This window comes from Chinchilla lanigera, unplaced genomic scaffold, assembly GCF_000276665.1.
Source record: "Chinchilla lanigera isolate Chin_1 unplaced genomic scaffold, ChiLan1.0 scaffold00083, whole genome shotgun sequence".
Taxonomy (NCBI): Eukaryota; Metazoa; Chordata; class Mammalia; order Rodentia; family Chinchillidae; genus Chinchilla; species Chinchilla lanigera.
Genome location: NW_004955484.1, coordinates 7,472,623 through 7,489,364, shown reverse-complemented (window position 1 = coordinate 7,489,364; position 16,742 = coordinate 7,472,623). Strand labels below are relative to the sequence as shown.

Here is a 16,742-nt window from a genome sequence, read left to right as displayed (position 1 = left end):
GGGAGACGCTGAGTTCTCTCGGTCTCCTTTTGCCTGCGGAGAAGTGCCGTGTCGGAGCTTTCTTCCCTCACTTCTGGCTCCCCGGGCGGATGCATGATTAAAAAAAAAAAAAAAAAAAAAAAGCCCATCCAAGCCAACGCCAGCGGTGTGCTTGGGCAAACCACCAAAGCGCTGGTTAATTTATGGGAATTTAACCCATCATTGGCTCTCAACAATAACCCAAGGAGATCATAGCACTTCGTTGAAGCCAGAGAGCTGAAACAGCAAGTTTGTGTAGTTAATGAGCCTTGTTTAACAGTGGAGGCTCACGTGTTTGAACATTTACTGCCAACTAGAGTTTTGCCCCTTTTGCAAGACACTGATGCCAGCTTCCTACTACTCACAGGCTTGCTACTTCAAGACTAGTAGGCTTTTTATAAGACACGAGAATGATACATCACAAGATAGGTTTGAATAGCCAGGATTATTTTAAGTATATAAGTGATCTGTGTCCTTTTTTTTTTTAATGATGAATTTATAGGACAAAAAAAAAATTTCATCTCTAAAGACCCTGGCATATTGGAAGTGATAGAGTTTTTTGTTGTTGTTTTTTGAGGTCTCGTAGTGTAGTCCAGGCTAGTCTTGAACTCACTATGTAACCCCAGTTTGTCTTCCTACCTCAACCTCCCAAGTGCTGGGATTACAAGCATGCACCACCACTCCTGGCTGTGATAGAGTTTTGTAAATGAAAAATCACTTGATTACTTAACAATTTTTTGAGCGATCAGCTTGCTGTCACTGGTGATTCAGTCATTACAGAAGCATTTCTTGGGGACGTGTGGAAGAGAATATAAAACAAAATGCTGCCCCTGCTTAGTCTCTAGTTGGGGAAATGATGGAACAATGCAAAATAACCTATATGCAGGAAAAACATGACCTACGTTATTGTGTATTGCAAACTATAAATGCTGTGGTAATGCGGTTAGGAAGTAGTTGGTGGAAATGGGATTGCTCAGAGAGCACGTTTTCAAGAAGCTGAATCTTTTCAAGAAGCTGATCAGGTCCCCCAGGAAGAGATTGACCAAGATGGGCATCGATGAGTCAGGAGGGAGTACAGGAGGGAAGGGCTGGGGTGGAGTGAGGTGAGGGGCCAGTCATCAAACCAAGGGCCAGAAGTGTAAGTTGCAAAATATTTTCACTTTTTTAAAAAAAAAATCTGCTTATGAATATTTGGAAGTTTGCAAAGAACTGATTTCATGTGCTCTAGTTGTGAAATCCCAGTGTTCCACCTTTACATTATCCTATTTATAAATTTTACTTATGTCCTACTTATAGGTGCAGCTAGACGCTGCTCACAAATTAGAGATAATAAAAGAAATAAAATTAAGCCTGCGTGTAGTGGCGCACACTACACAGCTGATCCCAGCACCTGGAAGGCTGAGGCAGGAAGATCACCTTGAGTTCAAGGCCAGCCTGAACTACATATAGAGTCCCTCTCACCAAAGAAAAGGAATAAAATTACAGATTGTGGCTTATGTGTGTGTATAAAAATTTGTTATTCTAAACATGTACTTTGAAATTGGTCTAACCAAGCATTTGGTTATAAATTCTTTAAGAAAGAATATTGAATTTCATATAATTTATGTAGGACTCTGTAGTAATGGGTAGACAGTTCAACCTTTTATACTTTGTTGAAAAAATAAAAACCTATTTTTTGTTTAGATATAGTTTGAACCCAGGATTCATACCAGTGAGATAAAAACCATCTAGTAAATACTTCCTAGTATTTATTAATTTAAAATAGGCCACAAGTGCTTTTATAAAGGTTTACAGATAACCTTATAACCTTACTAATAACACTTATCAGATGCCTTTCTGCCAGATACATAGTTTCTACTTTACTTTCCCATTTTGTGTAACATAAGCAGTTTTCGGCTTTTTGAGACAGCGTCTCACTATTCAGTTCCGGCAGACTTTAAACTCACTTTGTAGTGTAGGCTGTCTTCAAATTCATGGCAGACCTCCTGCCTGAGTCTCTGAGTGCTAGGATTACAGGCGTGAGCCACGGCCTACTTTTTGTCCTTATAGGTGTGGGAAAGTTTGTGGATTTATGGTGGTGTGATTGGTTTTGTTTTGTTTTGTTTTGTTTTGTTTGAGACAGGGTCTCACTGTGTAGTTCATGCTGGCCTTGAACTCATATGTATCCCAGGCTGGCCTCAAACTCTCAGCAGTCCTCCTGCCTCAGCCTCCTGAGTGTTGGGATTACCGGTGTGCACCACTATGCACAGCTGTGCTGGTGTGTTTTTAAGGCAAGGGGTATAAAAATAAAATAGCTCAAAATACACAAAATCATAGGAAATGGTAATTTAATGAAGCAAACATTATTTAAAATTGACAGCTGATGTTCTATCCAGAGGGCCACTTTTTAAAAAGAGTTTAGCCCATGCCTGTCATTTCAACTATGTGGGAGGCTAGGACAGGAGAATTGCTTGAGCCCAGGAATTCAAGGCCAGCCTGGACAACATAGTGAGATTCTGTCTCAAAACTTTTTTTAAAAATAAGGCTGGGCATGGTGCTGCACGCCTGTAATCCCAGCACTCCCGAGGCAGAAGGGTCCCTTCGAGTTTGAAGCTAGCCTGAACTACATAGTGAGACCCTATCTCTAAATAAATAAATAAAACAAACAAACAAAAAGATAGTTTATTCTTACTGATTGAAAATTTCCAAGCTATATTATCCTTCCGTTTGATATACAAAAACTTGAGAAGCTTGCCTTAACCTGGCACAGTGATGTTCTTTTTGTGGTGTGGGCAGGAATTTCAGGCATGCTCTTGCCACCCCCGTGCCAAGAAAAGCTGGGTCTCTGAGGTTAGGCAACTGAACTAAGGCAGTTCTTTTTTATCTCAAGGATTTGCAGAGCTTTTACATTCATTCATCCATCAAACATTCAGCTCTTTTTTGGGGAGGGTAGAGATTTTCCATTCATTCATTAAACATTTATTCAACTTTTTTTTTTTTTTTTTGAGGTGGCTGGTATTCTAGATTAGCCCTGAACTCACTGTGTGACCCAATTTGGCCTCAAACTTCTGGCGATTCCTCCTGCCTCACCTTTCTAAGCTCTGGGGTTGCAGATGTGTGCCACCACACCCAGCTCAATTCTCTCTGTCCCTGCCTCTTTGCTTTCTTTTCTCTTTTGTCTTTTTCTTTTTCTTTTCTTTTTCTTTTCTTTTTCCTTCCTTTCTCTTTTCTTTTTTCTTTCTTTCCCCCTTCAAGGAAAAAGGCCAGTTAGTGAAGTTTTTTTTTTTTAAGCTTCTGTCTAAGGCAAGCATTCTGGCCAAGGAATGGTGTAATCAACTAGGAACAGTGCAGTTATCCACATAAGACTGACAAAAAGTAAAATATTTTATAGTTTGGCTAAACAATATGTAGCAATGTAAGGAAGTACAGAATAAGGGTGGCTAAAAACAGGAGTCCTTTAAAAAAAAATACAGGTCTCTTTAAAGGGAGCATTGATTTAATTTGTGGTATTTTCCATGGTTTCTTCCTCCTGTTATCCCAGTTACTTCTGGGCTCTAAGGAAATTTACATTTCCTGAATGCATAAAGGAGAGGAGCTACAGCCTTGAATCCAAGAAAGAAATTTTTTGCAGTACTCAAGATTTGGGGCCAGATCATTCTTTTGTAGGGGCTTGTCCTGTGCACTCTGAGATGTTAGCAGCAAGTTCAACTCTTACTTTGAGCCAGAGGCACTTGAAGATACCTAATTCCTGCCCTCGGGAAGTTTAGAGTTGAGATAAAGAAGGGAAGAGATAGAGACATGCAATGTTGATCAAACAAGTAATCATTAACTGTTCTTTTCAGTAAAGCAATAGAACACAGTAGGGGCTGGGGATTTATCTCAGCCGCACAGCACCTGCCTGGCAAGTGCAAGGTCGTGAGTTCGATTCCTGGTGGGGGGCGGCGGGGAACAAAACAACAACAACAACAAAAAGAAGACAGTAGTACAACTATGTTAGCTATCCTGTATATACATACATACATTCCCTATTTATTTTCCTGAGAAACTACTTTGAAGATATCAATATGTAATACAAAAACCATTGTGTTGCTTTGTTTTTTTTTTTTTTTTTTTTTGTCTTTTCTTCCAGTATCAGGAATTGAACTCACGACCTTGCGCTTGCCAGGCAGGCACTTTGCCACTGAGCTAAATCCCCAGCCCCCAACAACCATTGTTAATTTCCTACAACTTCGTCTGTAACTTTGTATTGTTTGTATTGTTCTTATGCTATTTTGTAAATGGGTGTGTGTTTGTTAATATGTTTTCCTTTTATTTTTAAAATACATTTTTAAAAGAAGAGAAAGCAAAGCTAGCAAGGGACAAGGAGTTGAAGGGAGGGGAGGGGAATGGGGTAAAAAAGAAGCACGATACATCATGTACAAGTATAAATTCCCTATGATGAATGTTATTGTATATATCTAAAAATACCAATGAATTTTTTTTTTTTTTTTTTTTTTACTTTTTGAGACAGGGTCTCGCTATGCAGTTCAGGCTGGCCTTGAGCTCACTTTGTAACCCAGGCTGGTCTCTAACTTGCAATGATGCTCTTGCCTCAGCCTCTGGAGTGCTGGGATTACAGGTGTGCACCACCACGCCCAGCTCCAATGAATTTTTTTAAATGGAAAAAGAAAAGTAAAGTGAAGGGGTATGGATGTAAAAATAGAAGTCTGGAAAGGGCACAGCATATGGGAGGGAGAGAGAGACACACCTGTATGGGTCCCTAACGGGAATCAGAGGTTGTGAATGCTCAGGAAAAAGTGGATGGAGAAGTTAGCACTTGAATTGAACTTCCGCCTGAGAGATCTGCCACCAGTAAAGGCGAGGAGTTATTCGGCCCTGTAGGAGTAGAGGACAAGTAAGGACTTTGTGGTCAGACGTGGGTTTGTTTCTGGTCAGTGGTTTGTAACTCCTAGGCAAGAGACTTCATTCATCTTTGGACATGCTAGTCTGTAGAACCAGAAGGGTAATCGTATCTTCCCTCATCCTTGCTACTCATCTGACAGTTGGTTCCTTTATTAGACACTAGGAGTATAGCAGTGAACAACAGTAAATATGTCTGACTGAGGAAGGTAGGACAGGGTCATGAAAATGTGCAATGAATTAACAAAGACACTCTTCAGCCAGGACAGCAAGCTGTTAAGACAAAACCCAAGATTCCATTTCATGGAAAAGAAATACATGATAATTGTTTTAGGTCAGTGGTGGCACATGTGCTATAGTGGGCTGTTTGTGTCATTGAAAGCTCTAAAAGGTTCACCATTACTACATGGTGAGTAAGTTTTTCTTTTTCTTTTGTTTGTCTGTGTGGTGCTGGGTACTGAAACTGGAATCTCACACATGTGGGCAAGTGCTCTACCACTGAGCTACATTCCCAGTCATGAATTTATATTTCCTGAAGCAGGCAACTTTCTAATCTTTTTTGTTTGTTTTTTTGAACAGGGTCTCACTATGTAGTCTAGGCTGGTCTTGAACTCACTATGTAGCCCAGGCTGGCCGCGAACTTGTGGCTTTCCTTCTGCCTCAGCCTTCCAAGTGCTGGGGTTATGGTGTGCACCAGTACTCCTAGTCCTGTTTTTTTGTTGTTGTTGTTTTTGTTTTTTTTTGAGCCAGGGTCTCCCTGTGTAGTTTAGGTTGGTCTTGAACTCACTGTGTACCCCAGGGTGACCTTGAATTTGTGGTGATCCTGCTGCCTCAGTCTCCCCAGTGCTAGGATTACAGGTGTGTGCCACAACAGGTCACAGTAAATCAGTCTGATTAATCTTATTTTCCTCTTCCATCTCTTGCATAGACCAACTTTTTGCTGTTAAATATCACCTTTAGTTTGATTTTTCATTTTTTTTCGTTATCTTTAGCATCTGTTATTCAGAACCTTAAGACTTGCCACTAAGTGCATACTTGTAGCTGTAGCTGGTGACTGCTAGCATTGATATTATGGCATGTGTGCAGATTAGATGGCCTTTGTATTAATAATGCAGATTGTAGGCATAACAAGGTAATTCTACTCACCTATCAGATACTGTATGTAGAATTTACTGTCCTTTTTGCTAGACATAGAGACTATCCAGAAAGTTTCTAGAATTTATGTTGTTAAGGCTATAAACTTGACAAAATAAACATGAATTAGGCTATACAATGAAAAGTGCGCCAGAGGAGGTTAAAGAAGATGGCTTAAAGTATCTAGTTTGAGGTTTGATATTTGAGGAAAAAAATAAACATTTTTGAAGCAATGCTTACTGGAATATTGATGAAAAATCACTTATTGCCTAAATATGATTCTAAAAGTCTTGTTACTAAGTGTACTGAAAGGCAAATGAGTACTTGTATAGGGGAAATCAAATGGCATGGGATTAACTTCAGAAATAAAAATTTTTTTTTTTGAGACAAGATCTTGCTATGTAGTTGAGACTTACTTTGACCTCATTATGTAGCCCAAGCTGGGCTAAAAATCAAGGGAATCCTTCTGGCTCAGCCTCCTGAGTACGGGGATTACAGGCCTATGCCATCAGGCCCAGCAGAAGTGAAAATAATTTTTGTATTAATTATTTGAGATTGTGAGTGTGATATATATGACTCTTACTGTGTAGTTCAAGGGTGAGGTAACAAATGCTGCTATTTTGGGGCTGGTAAATTGAAGGTGCTGGTGTGGATTCCCACATTGCCACTTTCTTTTGTGTATTGAGCATGTTGAGTCTCCTATGGAAAATATTTTTCCTTTTCCTTTCTTTCCTTTTTTCTCTCTTCCCTCTCTCTCTCCTTTGTTTCTCTCTCTGTCTTCTGTCATGAAGGTTGAGGGTGTGCTGGGATTGAACCTAATACCTACCACTGAGCTATAAAGCTGGCCCCCACCTTTTCTTTGAGACTTTGTATGTTGTCATTAATCCAGTTCTTAAAAAATAACTAAATTATTTAGATGTTTGTGTTTCTTTGCTTGTTTCTTTTTAGTCTGTTTTGCTTGAATGATTATTGCTTATATGATACATGCTTATATGAGAAGCTGTAGCATCCCTTTTGTGCAAAAATATGCCCTCCAAATTATTACCAAAATTTGAGAAATTGATTGGTTATGAAAATGCTAAGCAATTTTTTTAGGAACTATAACCAGGCTTTAATGTATATCAGTTGATAACTCAGTGACTTCCACTGTGTAGCTCTTCCTGCATAAAGGTTGCTCTGCTATCAGATGTGGCCCTTTGTTCAGGAGGAATGAAGTACAGCCTTTGGCATGGGAGGGCATTCTGTTCTACACTGACCAAGGATCCAGTGTTCTTGGCTGGGCCACACCACGTGCTGACTAACTGAAAACGGACAATGTTGTTCGCTTTGTATTTTCCACCAAATAGTATAGTACCTTGGATTTGTTTTTAATCAGGGTTTTAAAATTATCTACACAGTGTTTTGTTTTATTATCTTTTGTTTGTTTTACAACAGGGGCTTGCTGTGTAGCCCAGGTTAGACTTGACCTCAGGAACCTCCTGGTGCAGCCTCCCAAGTGCTAAGATTATAGGCATCTGCTACCAAATCTGGTGTTTTGTGGGGGAGACATTTTAATGTTTCCTTTGGATAAGAGGGAATATCTTACCTGGAATTTTAAAATTTGTAAACTCTCCTCTTACAAAGGAGGGATGAGCAACCAGAGAGGTTAAGTGACTAAGGTCCCCTAACTAAAGTCCAGTGCTTTTTCCCCTTCCAGTGCCGCCCATAACCAGTCAGTCAGATCTTTTAGCATCTGCTACATCTCATTATGTTGCAGTGTGCTGTGAGATTAGTGTACAAAAGAAGCTGAAGATGGTGGCTGGCATCAAAGAACTTAGAGAGTGAAATTGGGGAAGGAAGAATACCACCTAGTGAGTAATTGCTGAAGTGTGTAGTACTTGCTCTGCAAGGCTTCTCTGAAGGGGTAATCAGCTGTGGGGTGAAAGAGTTGAGAATGACGTCCTGGGGAAAAGGAATATTTGATCCGAGGCTTGAAGGATGGCTATTTCTCTGTGGTTGGAAGGCGGCCCTTGGTTGAGGGGTTAGTGTGAATGGAACTCGTGATGGGAAGTGAGGGGAAGGAAACTTGGTATAAATTTGGGGAAAGTAAAGTTGTGTATACAGATTGGAGCTAGGTTAATGCAAGACTTGGAAGACTAGCCTGAAGAATTTGGGCTTTTTCCATTGTCAGTTAACATTTATTTATTAAGTACTCCCTGCCAAACAAGGACAGTGAGTGAGCAGAGGCCAGGTTGTCCAGGCTTTGTTTGCAGTGCTAAGCAGTGGTCGCCTAGTGTGGTTTATATTTACTTTCTCAATCTGAAAAAAATTGAATAAGTTGAGCTTTATTAATATTTAATATATAAATAAGTGGTTCTCTCAGTCTTACAAGGCAGTGCCATTACACACTCCATGTATTAGATGATGTCCCAAAGGTAAAGTGGATGCTTCACAAAGCAGAAGAGGGATTGTTTTCTTTGTTGTGTTTTGGCTTCATTTATTTCATATTGTTGGTGGTGTTTGTCTTTTTGAGACAGGGTCTCGCTATGTAGTTCAGAGTTCAGGCTGGTTTTGAGCTCACTTTATAGCCCAGGCTGGTTGAACTTGCAACGATCCTTAATCCTCCTGCCTCAGCCTCCACTGGGATTACAGGCATGCACCACCATGCCTGGCTTGTTGTTGGGTTTTTGTTTTTGTTTTATTGTTGTTGTTTCTTTGTTTGAATTAGGATCTTGCTGTATAGCCCAGGCCTTGAACTTAAGGTCATCCTTCTGCCTCCTGAGTGCTAGGAGGACAGGTACGTGCCACTTTGTCCAGCTTGTTCTGTTTTTGTTGTCCTGGCAATTAAACATAGGGCTTTGCACTGAGAGATATTTGGAGGCCTTTTCCCTGTTTTAATTATTATTTTTTTAAATTTTTGAGGTAGCGTCACTAAGTTTCCTGGGCTGGGATCAACTTTGTCATCATCCTGCCTCAGCCTCCCAGATGCTGTGATTATAGGCTTTCATCATCAGGCCCACAAAGGAGACCTTAATTTGCCTGCTATTAACAGATTGCAATTTGTTGTGGTTTACTTGACCCAAATTGAGTGGCTTTATTATTATATTACTGCTTTTAGCTAAGTTAATCTTCATAAAATAATCATGTAGTTTACAAATTTGTCCAAGAAACCATAGATCACCAAATATAGTGGCACGTGCCTGAACAACTTAGTGAGAGCTTGTCTCAAAATAAAAATGGCTGGGTATATAGCTTGGTGCAAAGGCTCTTAAGTTCAATCCCCAATACTACCAAAAGAAGAAGATTATCATTTTAATTTTTTCCCCCCAAGTACTAGGGATTGAACCCAGGGCCTTGCACATGTTAGGCAAGGGCTCTACCAATGAGCTACATCTACACTGTCATTATTTGAAATATAACGTACACACATTATCATCAATAGTGAACTTCAACCCCAGGTGTGGTTCCATATACCTATAATCCCAGCCCTCGGGGAGCTGAGGCAGGAGAATCATGAGTTCCAGACCAGCCTGGACTACAAAGTGAGCTCAAGGCCAGCCTGAACGGCATAGTGAGACATTGTCTCAAAAAGACAAAAAAAAAAAAAAAGAAAAAGAAAAAGAAAAACTTTACCCTAGGGATATATTACACTTTGAGTCATATAGTAACTAATGATAGAATGACTTCATTAGGGATGTGTGTATTTATTTCACCTTTTTCTCTTTTTTTTATGTTTTTATTTTTTTGAGATAAGGTCTTGCTATGTAGTTCAGGCTGGTTTTGAACTCACTGTGTAGCCTGGACTGTCCTGTCAGTGACCCTCCTGCCTCAGCCTCCTGAGTGCTGGGGTTACAGGTGTGCACCACCATGTTCAACTTCATTCTCTCTTGATTTCTATATTTTTGTATGTCTTACGTATGCATTAATAGCTGTTCACTCATTGAGAGTATATACTCAGAGCTTTGGGTATGTGCTATCTCTGTGTTTGTGCATGGGGAGCTGCCAAACTGCTTTAAACAAAGGAATGATGTAGAAGGTTGAGGGCAGCAGGTGGACTGCAGGAGCTCAAGACATGAGGTAAAGGGACGCAGTTAGGAGACTATGTGATGTCATAGGATAGTAAGACTGGACAAGATATAGACAGTGTGAAGCCGAAAAATGTTAAAGAGATGGAAACATCGGGTGCAAATGTTTGGGCTCATAAGAAGAGAAAGAAGTGGAAGAGAAAAGTCCTGGATTTCTGACTGGGAAACCTGAATAGCTATGAAACCAAAATAAACAGGGAGAAAACTAGATTTGAGTGGAGATTAAGAGGTCTGGTTTGGAATGTGTTGATTTGCATTACCTGTGTGACATCCTGGTGGAAAAGGCCAGTAGTTACTTAGATGCACAGGTTCTAAAATGTCAAAACTATGGTGAATTATGATATTTCATGGTAGAGGTGGTAATTTTTTTTTTTTTTTCTTTTTTGGTGCTGGGAATCAAACTCGACCTTATGCTTGCCAGGCAGGCACTTGTGCCACTGAGCTTTATTCCTGGCCTCCTAGAGGTGGTAATTGAAGTCAGGGGTATGAATGAAGTCATCAAGAGAGGTATGCAAATGAAAAAGACAAGTACAACCAGGATGAATCAATCTCAATCTCTCTCTCTGTCTTTCTCTGTCTCTGTCTCTCTCTCTCCACCCCCACCCCTTTCTCTTTTAAGACAGCTTCCCACTCTGTAGTTCAAGCTGGCCTTGAACTCACAGCCATCGTCCTGTCTCAGCGTCTTGAGTGCTGGGACTATAGGCATGCACCACCATTCCTGGCACCAGGATAGGTCTTGCAGACCCTCTACATTTAAAGCTGGAGTAGAAAGAGAGGAATCTAGAAAAGGATGGCCCCGGAAGTTGGAAGAGTCTGAAGGAAATGGAGAAGATGGTACAGTGGTGGTCACTTAGGCAAGAGTTAGAGAGAAATGGACACTAAGAACTAAAAAATTCATTGAATTTGATAATTAGAGAATAAGATCCTTGATGTCTTCATAAGAGTTGCTTTAGCAGGATGTGGGAAGCAAAAGGGAGTGAGTAGATTATGCCATTAAAAAGACCAGCAAATCAAAGCAGCAAAGGAATGACATGTCCAGGGAAGGTTTTACCTTTGTGGTTGTTCGTTTTATATTTTAAGTAGGAAAGAGTTGAGACATACTTATACAACAAGGACAAAAGGCCAGCAGTAGGGGAGAGGTTGAAGAGATAGAAGGGGTGGGAACTGATGCAATCTGTTTTTGAGTCAGGAAGTGACATGATGGGAACAGAATTTTGGGTTGGCAGCGTGAGTGCACTGGATGTAGCTCAAAAAGGAAAAGACTAAAGGTAGGGAAAACAACAGCTGTAGTCAAAAGTAATCCAAGCCATAGGTGATAATCACCAGAGGGGCTGGTGGCTGCCCCAGTGGGAATAGAGAGGAAGATTTAATTCAAAAAACACTTGAAAGCGGGTGATTTTTGTTAGAGGACATAGACTGGGTTTTTTTCCTTCCTAGAAGGCCTCCTTCCAACTGCCTGTGCACCTAGAGAATAAGATTCGTGGGGACATTTATGAGTTTCTGTTTCTGAGCACAGGTATTTGATCTTGTGGAAACATGGGCGTTTTAAATTGAGTCACTGTTTTAAAGGAGGAAATGACAAGACATAGTGGCAGATTGGATATAGAGACTTACCCACGAGATTTCTGTCTAGGGATAGTAGAAGAATGGTCGCCAGTGACAACAGTGGAATAAGTTGGAAAGGGTTACACTCATATCATCCAGGACGTAGGCTGTGTAATTGTGTCTGTTGTCTGGAGAGTTCGGGGAGAAAAGTGGTCATTTGTAAACCTTATACTGTATCTGGTCAGATGGGATGACAGCATATTCTTCTTTTACAGAGTTTTTCTCTAGACTAGAGAAAGAAGCTTTTGAATTCTTCTGGAGAAATGACAGTGCCTTCTCTTGTGTTTAATTTTTTTTTCCTGGAGAAATGCAATCAATTTACATGACTTTCTGAGGAAAATTCACCGATTCCTTCATATAATTTGTATTTGATTTGTGTGTGTGTGTGTCTTTTTGAGACAGGGTCTCCCTATGTCGTTCAGGCTGGCCTTGAGCTCACTTTGTAGCCCAGGCTGGTGTTGAACTAGCAATGATCCTCCTACCTCAGCCTCCCGAGTGCTGGGATTACATGTGTGTGCCACCATGCCTGGCCAGTAAGTTGATAAGAGGTGTTTTTTTTGGTACCAGGAATCGAACTCATGCTTTCTAGGCAGGCACTGTGCTGCTGAGCTATATTCCTGGCCTGTGTTTGATTTTGGTGTAAAAACAAAAGTCAAAACTAGCTGAATGCTAGATGTGGTGCACACCTGTAATCCCAGCATTTGGAAGGCTGAGGCAGGAGGATCACCATGAGTTTGAGACCAATCTGGCATACATAGAAAGACCATGTCTCAAAAAGCCAAACCAAACCAAACCAAAACAAAACAACCCCCCCCCAAAAAACCCACAACAAAATCCCAAAAGACTAGTCAGGGCACTCCTATAATCCCAGCACTCTGGATGAGTAAAACAGGAGAATCACAAATTCAAACCCATCCTAGGCAATTCACTGATTTAATGAGATCCTGTCTCAAAAATTAGAAAAGGGCTACAGATATAGCACAGTACAAAGCCTTGGGTTTAATCACCAGTACTAAAACAAAATAAAATTCAGTGCCAAGAAGTGGTAGTACATGCCTATAATCTCAGCTATTCAGAAAGTTTGATTTTTTCAAACTTTCTCAAAATTTTTCAAACAAAAAAAGGGTATGGTGGCTGCACATGCCTGTAATCCCAGGATTTAGGCTGAGGCAGGAGGGTTGCTGCAAATTGGAGGCCATCCTCGATTAAGTAGCAAAAGCCTATCTCAAAAGAGGGAAAGAAAGAGAGAAAGAGAGACAGACAGACCAAGACAAGGAAATAGCTCAGTGCTCCCTGCCTTCAGTCCCTGGTTCTGCAACAAAAAAACAAAAAGAAAAAAATATGTTTTGCATTTGAACAAAGTGTCAGTGATTAGTGTAATAGTGGATACGCCTTTTGTGAAGTACACACTTTTAAAAATTAGTTTGGCTCTTCAATACTTCTTTTATTTTCTAATTTTTAAAAAAATTTACAAATTGTTTAGATGTTTTATGAAAAGTAAACTCAATGGGATAAAGAGATGAGAAAGTTGAATACTGTATTTTTCAATTTATTTTTTATTTATTTATTTTTTGTCTTTTTGAGACAGGGTCTTGCTATGCAGTTCAGGCTGGCCTTGAGCTCCCTTTGTAGCCCAGGCTGGTCTCAAACTCTCAACGATCCTCCTGCCTCAGCCTCCTGAGTGCTGGGATTACAGGCATGCGCCACCATGCCTGGCTTATATTTTTCAATTTAATTTGTCATGTATATAAAATGTTATACCTCCCATTTAGAAACTAGGAAGCTTCAACTTTTTCACTGAAGAAGACTCCAAAAAGGCTACAGCTTTTTTTATAGTAAAGTGTGTTAATCAGCTATCAGAAATTAATGAAAATGCATGTGCTTTATTCACAGCCCATTGGATTTTAACACATAGAAGCCCTTTCAAACTAGTTCAGATAAAAGAGTAGAAATATTGTACCTTAGGTCTCAAGCCTTTAAGAGCTGAGCCGCTGAACCTCAGAAATGCCAGAAACTAAGGCAGTGTTGAGGACTGGCTGCTTGCTCTTTCATTTCCTCTCATCTCGGAGTTTCTGTTTCTGAGAGTATCTTTTGCAGCAGCTTTGTTCCAGTCCTTTTAAGGTTTCATTTTTTATGCTTAACTCCTTATGTAGACTTCATTCTGGCGTATGGTGTGCAGTAGAGGTTTAACTTTATTTTTCCAAACAGTTAACTGATTGTCTCAACATTACTTGCATGCTAAGTCTGCGAGATTGATGGTGGCTTCCTAGAATGCCATGTGGGGAAGGGTTCCAAGCTGTATCTGGGTGTGGCTGTAATGAACGCTGTGTTTAGGGATGGGCGTGCTGGCACACTTTGTGATCCAGCCCTTGGGAGGTTGAGGCAGGAGGATCCCTGTGAATTCGAGGCTAGGGTGGGCTACTTCTTCAAGGCCAGCCTGAACTACATGGTAAGACCTTGTCTCCAAAAAAAAAAAGAAAGAAAAGAATGCTGTGCTCAACTAAAGTGGTACGCAGTTGTAATCCCAGCACCTTTGGGAAGATGAGGTAGGGGTATTGCAAATTTAAGCCCAGCCTGGGCAATTTGGCAGACCCTATCTCAAAATACAAAATAAAAAAGGGCTGAGAATATAGTATGGTGCAGAGTCTGGGTTCAATTTTCAGTACCAAAAATAAAAATAAAATGTCTGCAGCAGAGTGGGGTACAGTACACTTGTAACCTGTGTGCTACCTAAGAATGATCTGTTTTTGACTCATCTATTTTTTTCTTCTTTTGGGGGTTAGGGGTTGAAATGGTGTTGCTATATAGTTCACGCTGGCCTTGAACTCACGATGTAGCCCAGGCTGGCCTCAAACTTGGGGAGATCCTCCTGCCTCAGTCTCCTGGGTGCTGGGATCACAGGCATGTGCCATTATAACCTGGCTCCTCATCCATTTTCAGTGGAGTTTTTTTTGGTGGTGCTGGGGATTGAACCCAGAACTTTCACAATGAGCTACATTCCCCACTCTTTGTTTTATCCCTTATTTTTGGATAGGGCCTAACTAAATTGCTAAATTTTCCAGTCTGGCTTCAAATTTATTGACCAGACTCAGTTCAAATTTGTAATCCAGGCTGGGCATGGTGGTGTATACCTATAATCCCAGCACTCTGGAGGCTGAGGCAAGAGAATAGCCACATACTCTATGCCAGACTGGGCTACCTAGTGAGTTCAAAAGCCAGCCTGAACTACATAGTGAGACCCTGTCTCAGAAACAAAACAAAACAAAACAAAAATTTATAATCCTTCTGATTCAGGCTCATAGTGCTAGGATTACATGTGTGTGTTACCATGTCCAACTATACTTAATTTTTTATATTCTGTGGCTTGATTCTAGATTTTCTGTTGTGTTCTATTTGAGTTTTTCATAACATAACGTACATATTGCATGTTGTAGCTTAAAATTATATCTGGTAATTCAAGTAAATTGTACCAGCCAAGAAATTTCGAAAACTAACAATAGACAGTTGTTGACTCATTTCTCCAGATAAATTTTGGAATGATTTTATCATTTTTAAGTTCTTCAGGATTTTGATTGAAATTAAATTAAATCTATAATCAATTGGGAGAGTACTAATACTCTTATCTCCTTTTCACTCATTCCAACCAAAACTACTAGGCCTTTACACATACATAGAGCAATCATATGGCAAGTAGGTGTTGGGTGTTAAGACTGGCCAAGCTTACATTAGGTACTCACCTTAATCCTGGAGCCACATGGCCTGAAAGTGGGATTTTTCAAAGAATAACCAAAGTGATGCTGGTGGACATAAATAACAGACATCCATTGTGTTATTGTACATAACATCAGAGATTAAATGGGAAACTACTATATTAGTTCAGAGCTTCAGAAATCTTATAGACAGCTGTAAAGAAAATAGTAAATTTGCTTGGGTAAAGTATGCTAGTTATGGCTTTTTGAAAATACTTGATACTCTTAAGTGAATACCAAGTTATTCTCAACATTTATTTTAGTGGTATTTCAAACATCACTTTTCTCTGAGTTAGCATTATAATCCTTTTTTTTTTTTTATTTTAAGGATAAAAGGAGGGAAACATTAACAGACATACAACATTTTACAACATATCACAAGCACAATACAGACAATACAGAGCCTATTTTTATTTTTATAGCTAGGGCAACAAAAATATATAGATCTCAGGCCAGGTCTTAAAGTCAGAGATGGATTGGGATGGCAAAAAAATTTTTTATCTCCCAAAATAGACAGATACCCTCCTCAAAAAAAAAGACAGATACAGGATTTCTTTTAGTAAGAATTGTTTGCAAAAACCCAAAACAAAGTAAGCTGAAGTGAAATGTATTGCCTCATATAACGCCTAACTAAGACTGGGGGTGGATCTCGGTTTAGGTACAGTGGGATCCAAAGGCTCAAATTATCTTGGCTGCAACGGTTCCTGTTGTGGCGGATCTAATTCTGTATAGTCAGCTAAGGTGGTGCCAACAGTTCTGGTAATATATTGCTCTAATTTAATAACCTTTTTTTTAGCAAGATTTTTCTTGTAGCATCCACATACCAATCTCAGGGAAAGACTCTGATTAGCTCCGCTTTGTCTAATCCTTTGATCTGTCACAGTTACCAAGATTGTGGAGACTGTGGTCTAAGGCCTGGGTCAGTGCCTACCTCTGGTCTATGGAGATCAGCAGAATAATGTTATTATTATCATTTTGAGACAAGCTCTTGCTATATATTTTTTTTAAAGACACCAAATGGCAGGCAGCATTTTATTTTTTAAAGAATTTATTTATTTACTTATTTTTTTGTTTTTGAGACAGGGTCTCACTATGCAGTTCAGGATGGCCTTGAGATCACTTTGTAGCCCAGGCTGGTCTCAAACTTGTAATGATCCTCCTGCCTTAGCCTCCTAAGTGCTGGGATTATAGGCGTGCGCCACCACGCCTGGCTTGCTATGTTGAGTGAACTCCTGGACTCAAGTAGCTGGGACCAAACTAGTTGTTTTTTTTGTTTTTTTGTTTTTTTTTTTTT

At 39.9% G+C, this 16,742-nt stretch overlaps 1 protein-coding gene across 1 annotated transcript in view; it reads left to right on the top strand.

Annotated features, from left to right (window-relative positions):
- Positions 1 to 7: 7 nt before the first annotated feature.
- Positions 8 to 16,742, top strand: part of Sntb2 (syntrophin, beta 2 (dystrophin-associated protein A1, 59kDa, basic component 2)) — a 98,282-nt gene continuing 81,547 nt past the window's right edge. Inside the window, exon 1 of the mRNA XM_013503934.1 lies at positions 8 to 447. Coding sequence (XP_013359388.1) covers positions 429 to 447 — 19 coding nt within the window. The 5' untranslated portion in view covers positions 8 to 428. The remainder of the gene's footprint in view (positions 448 to 16,742) is intronic.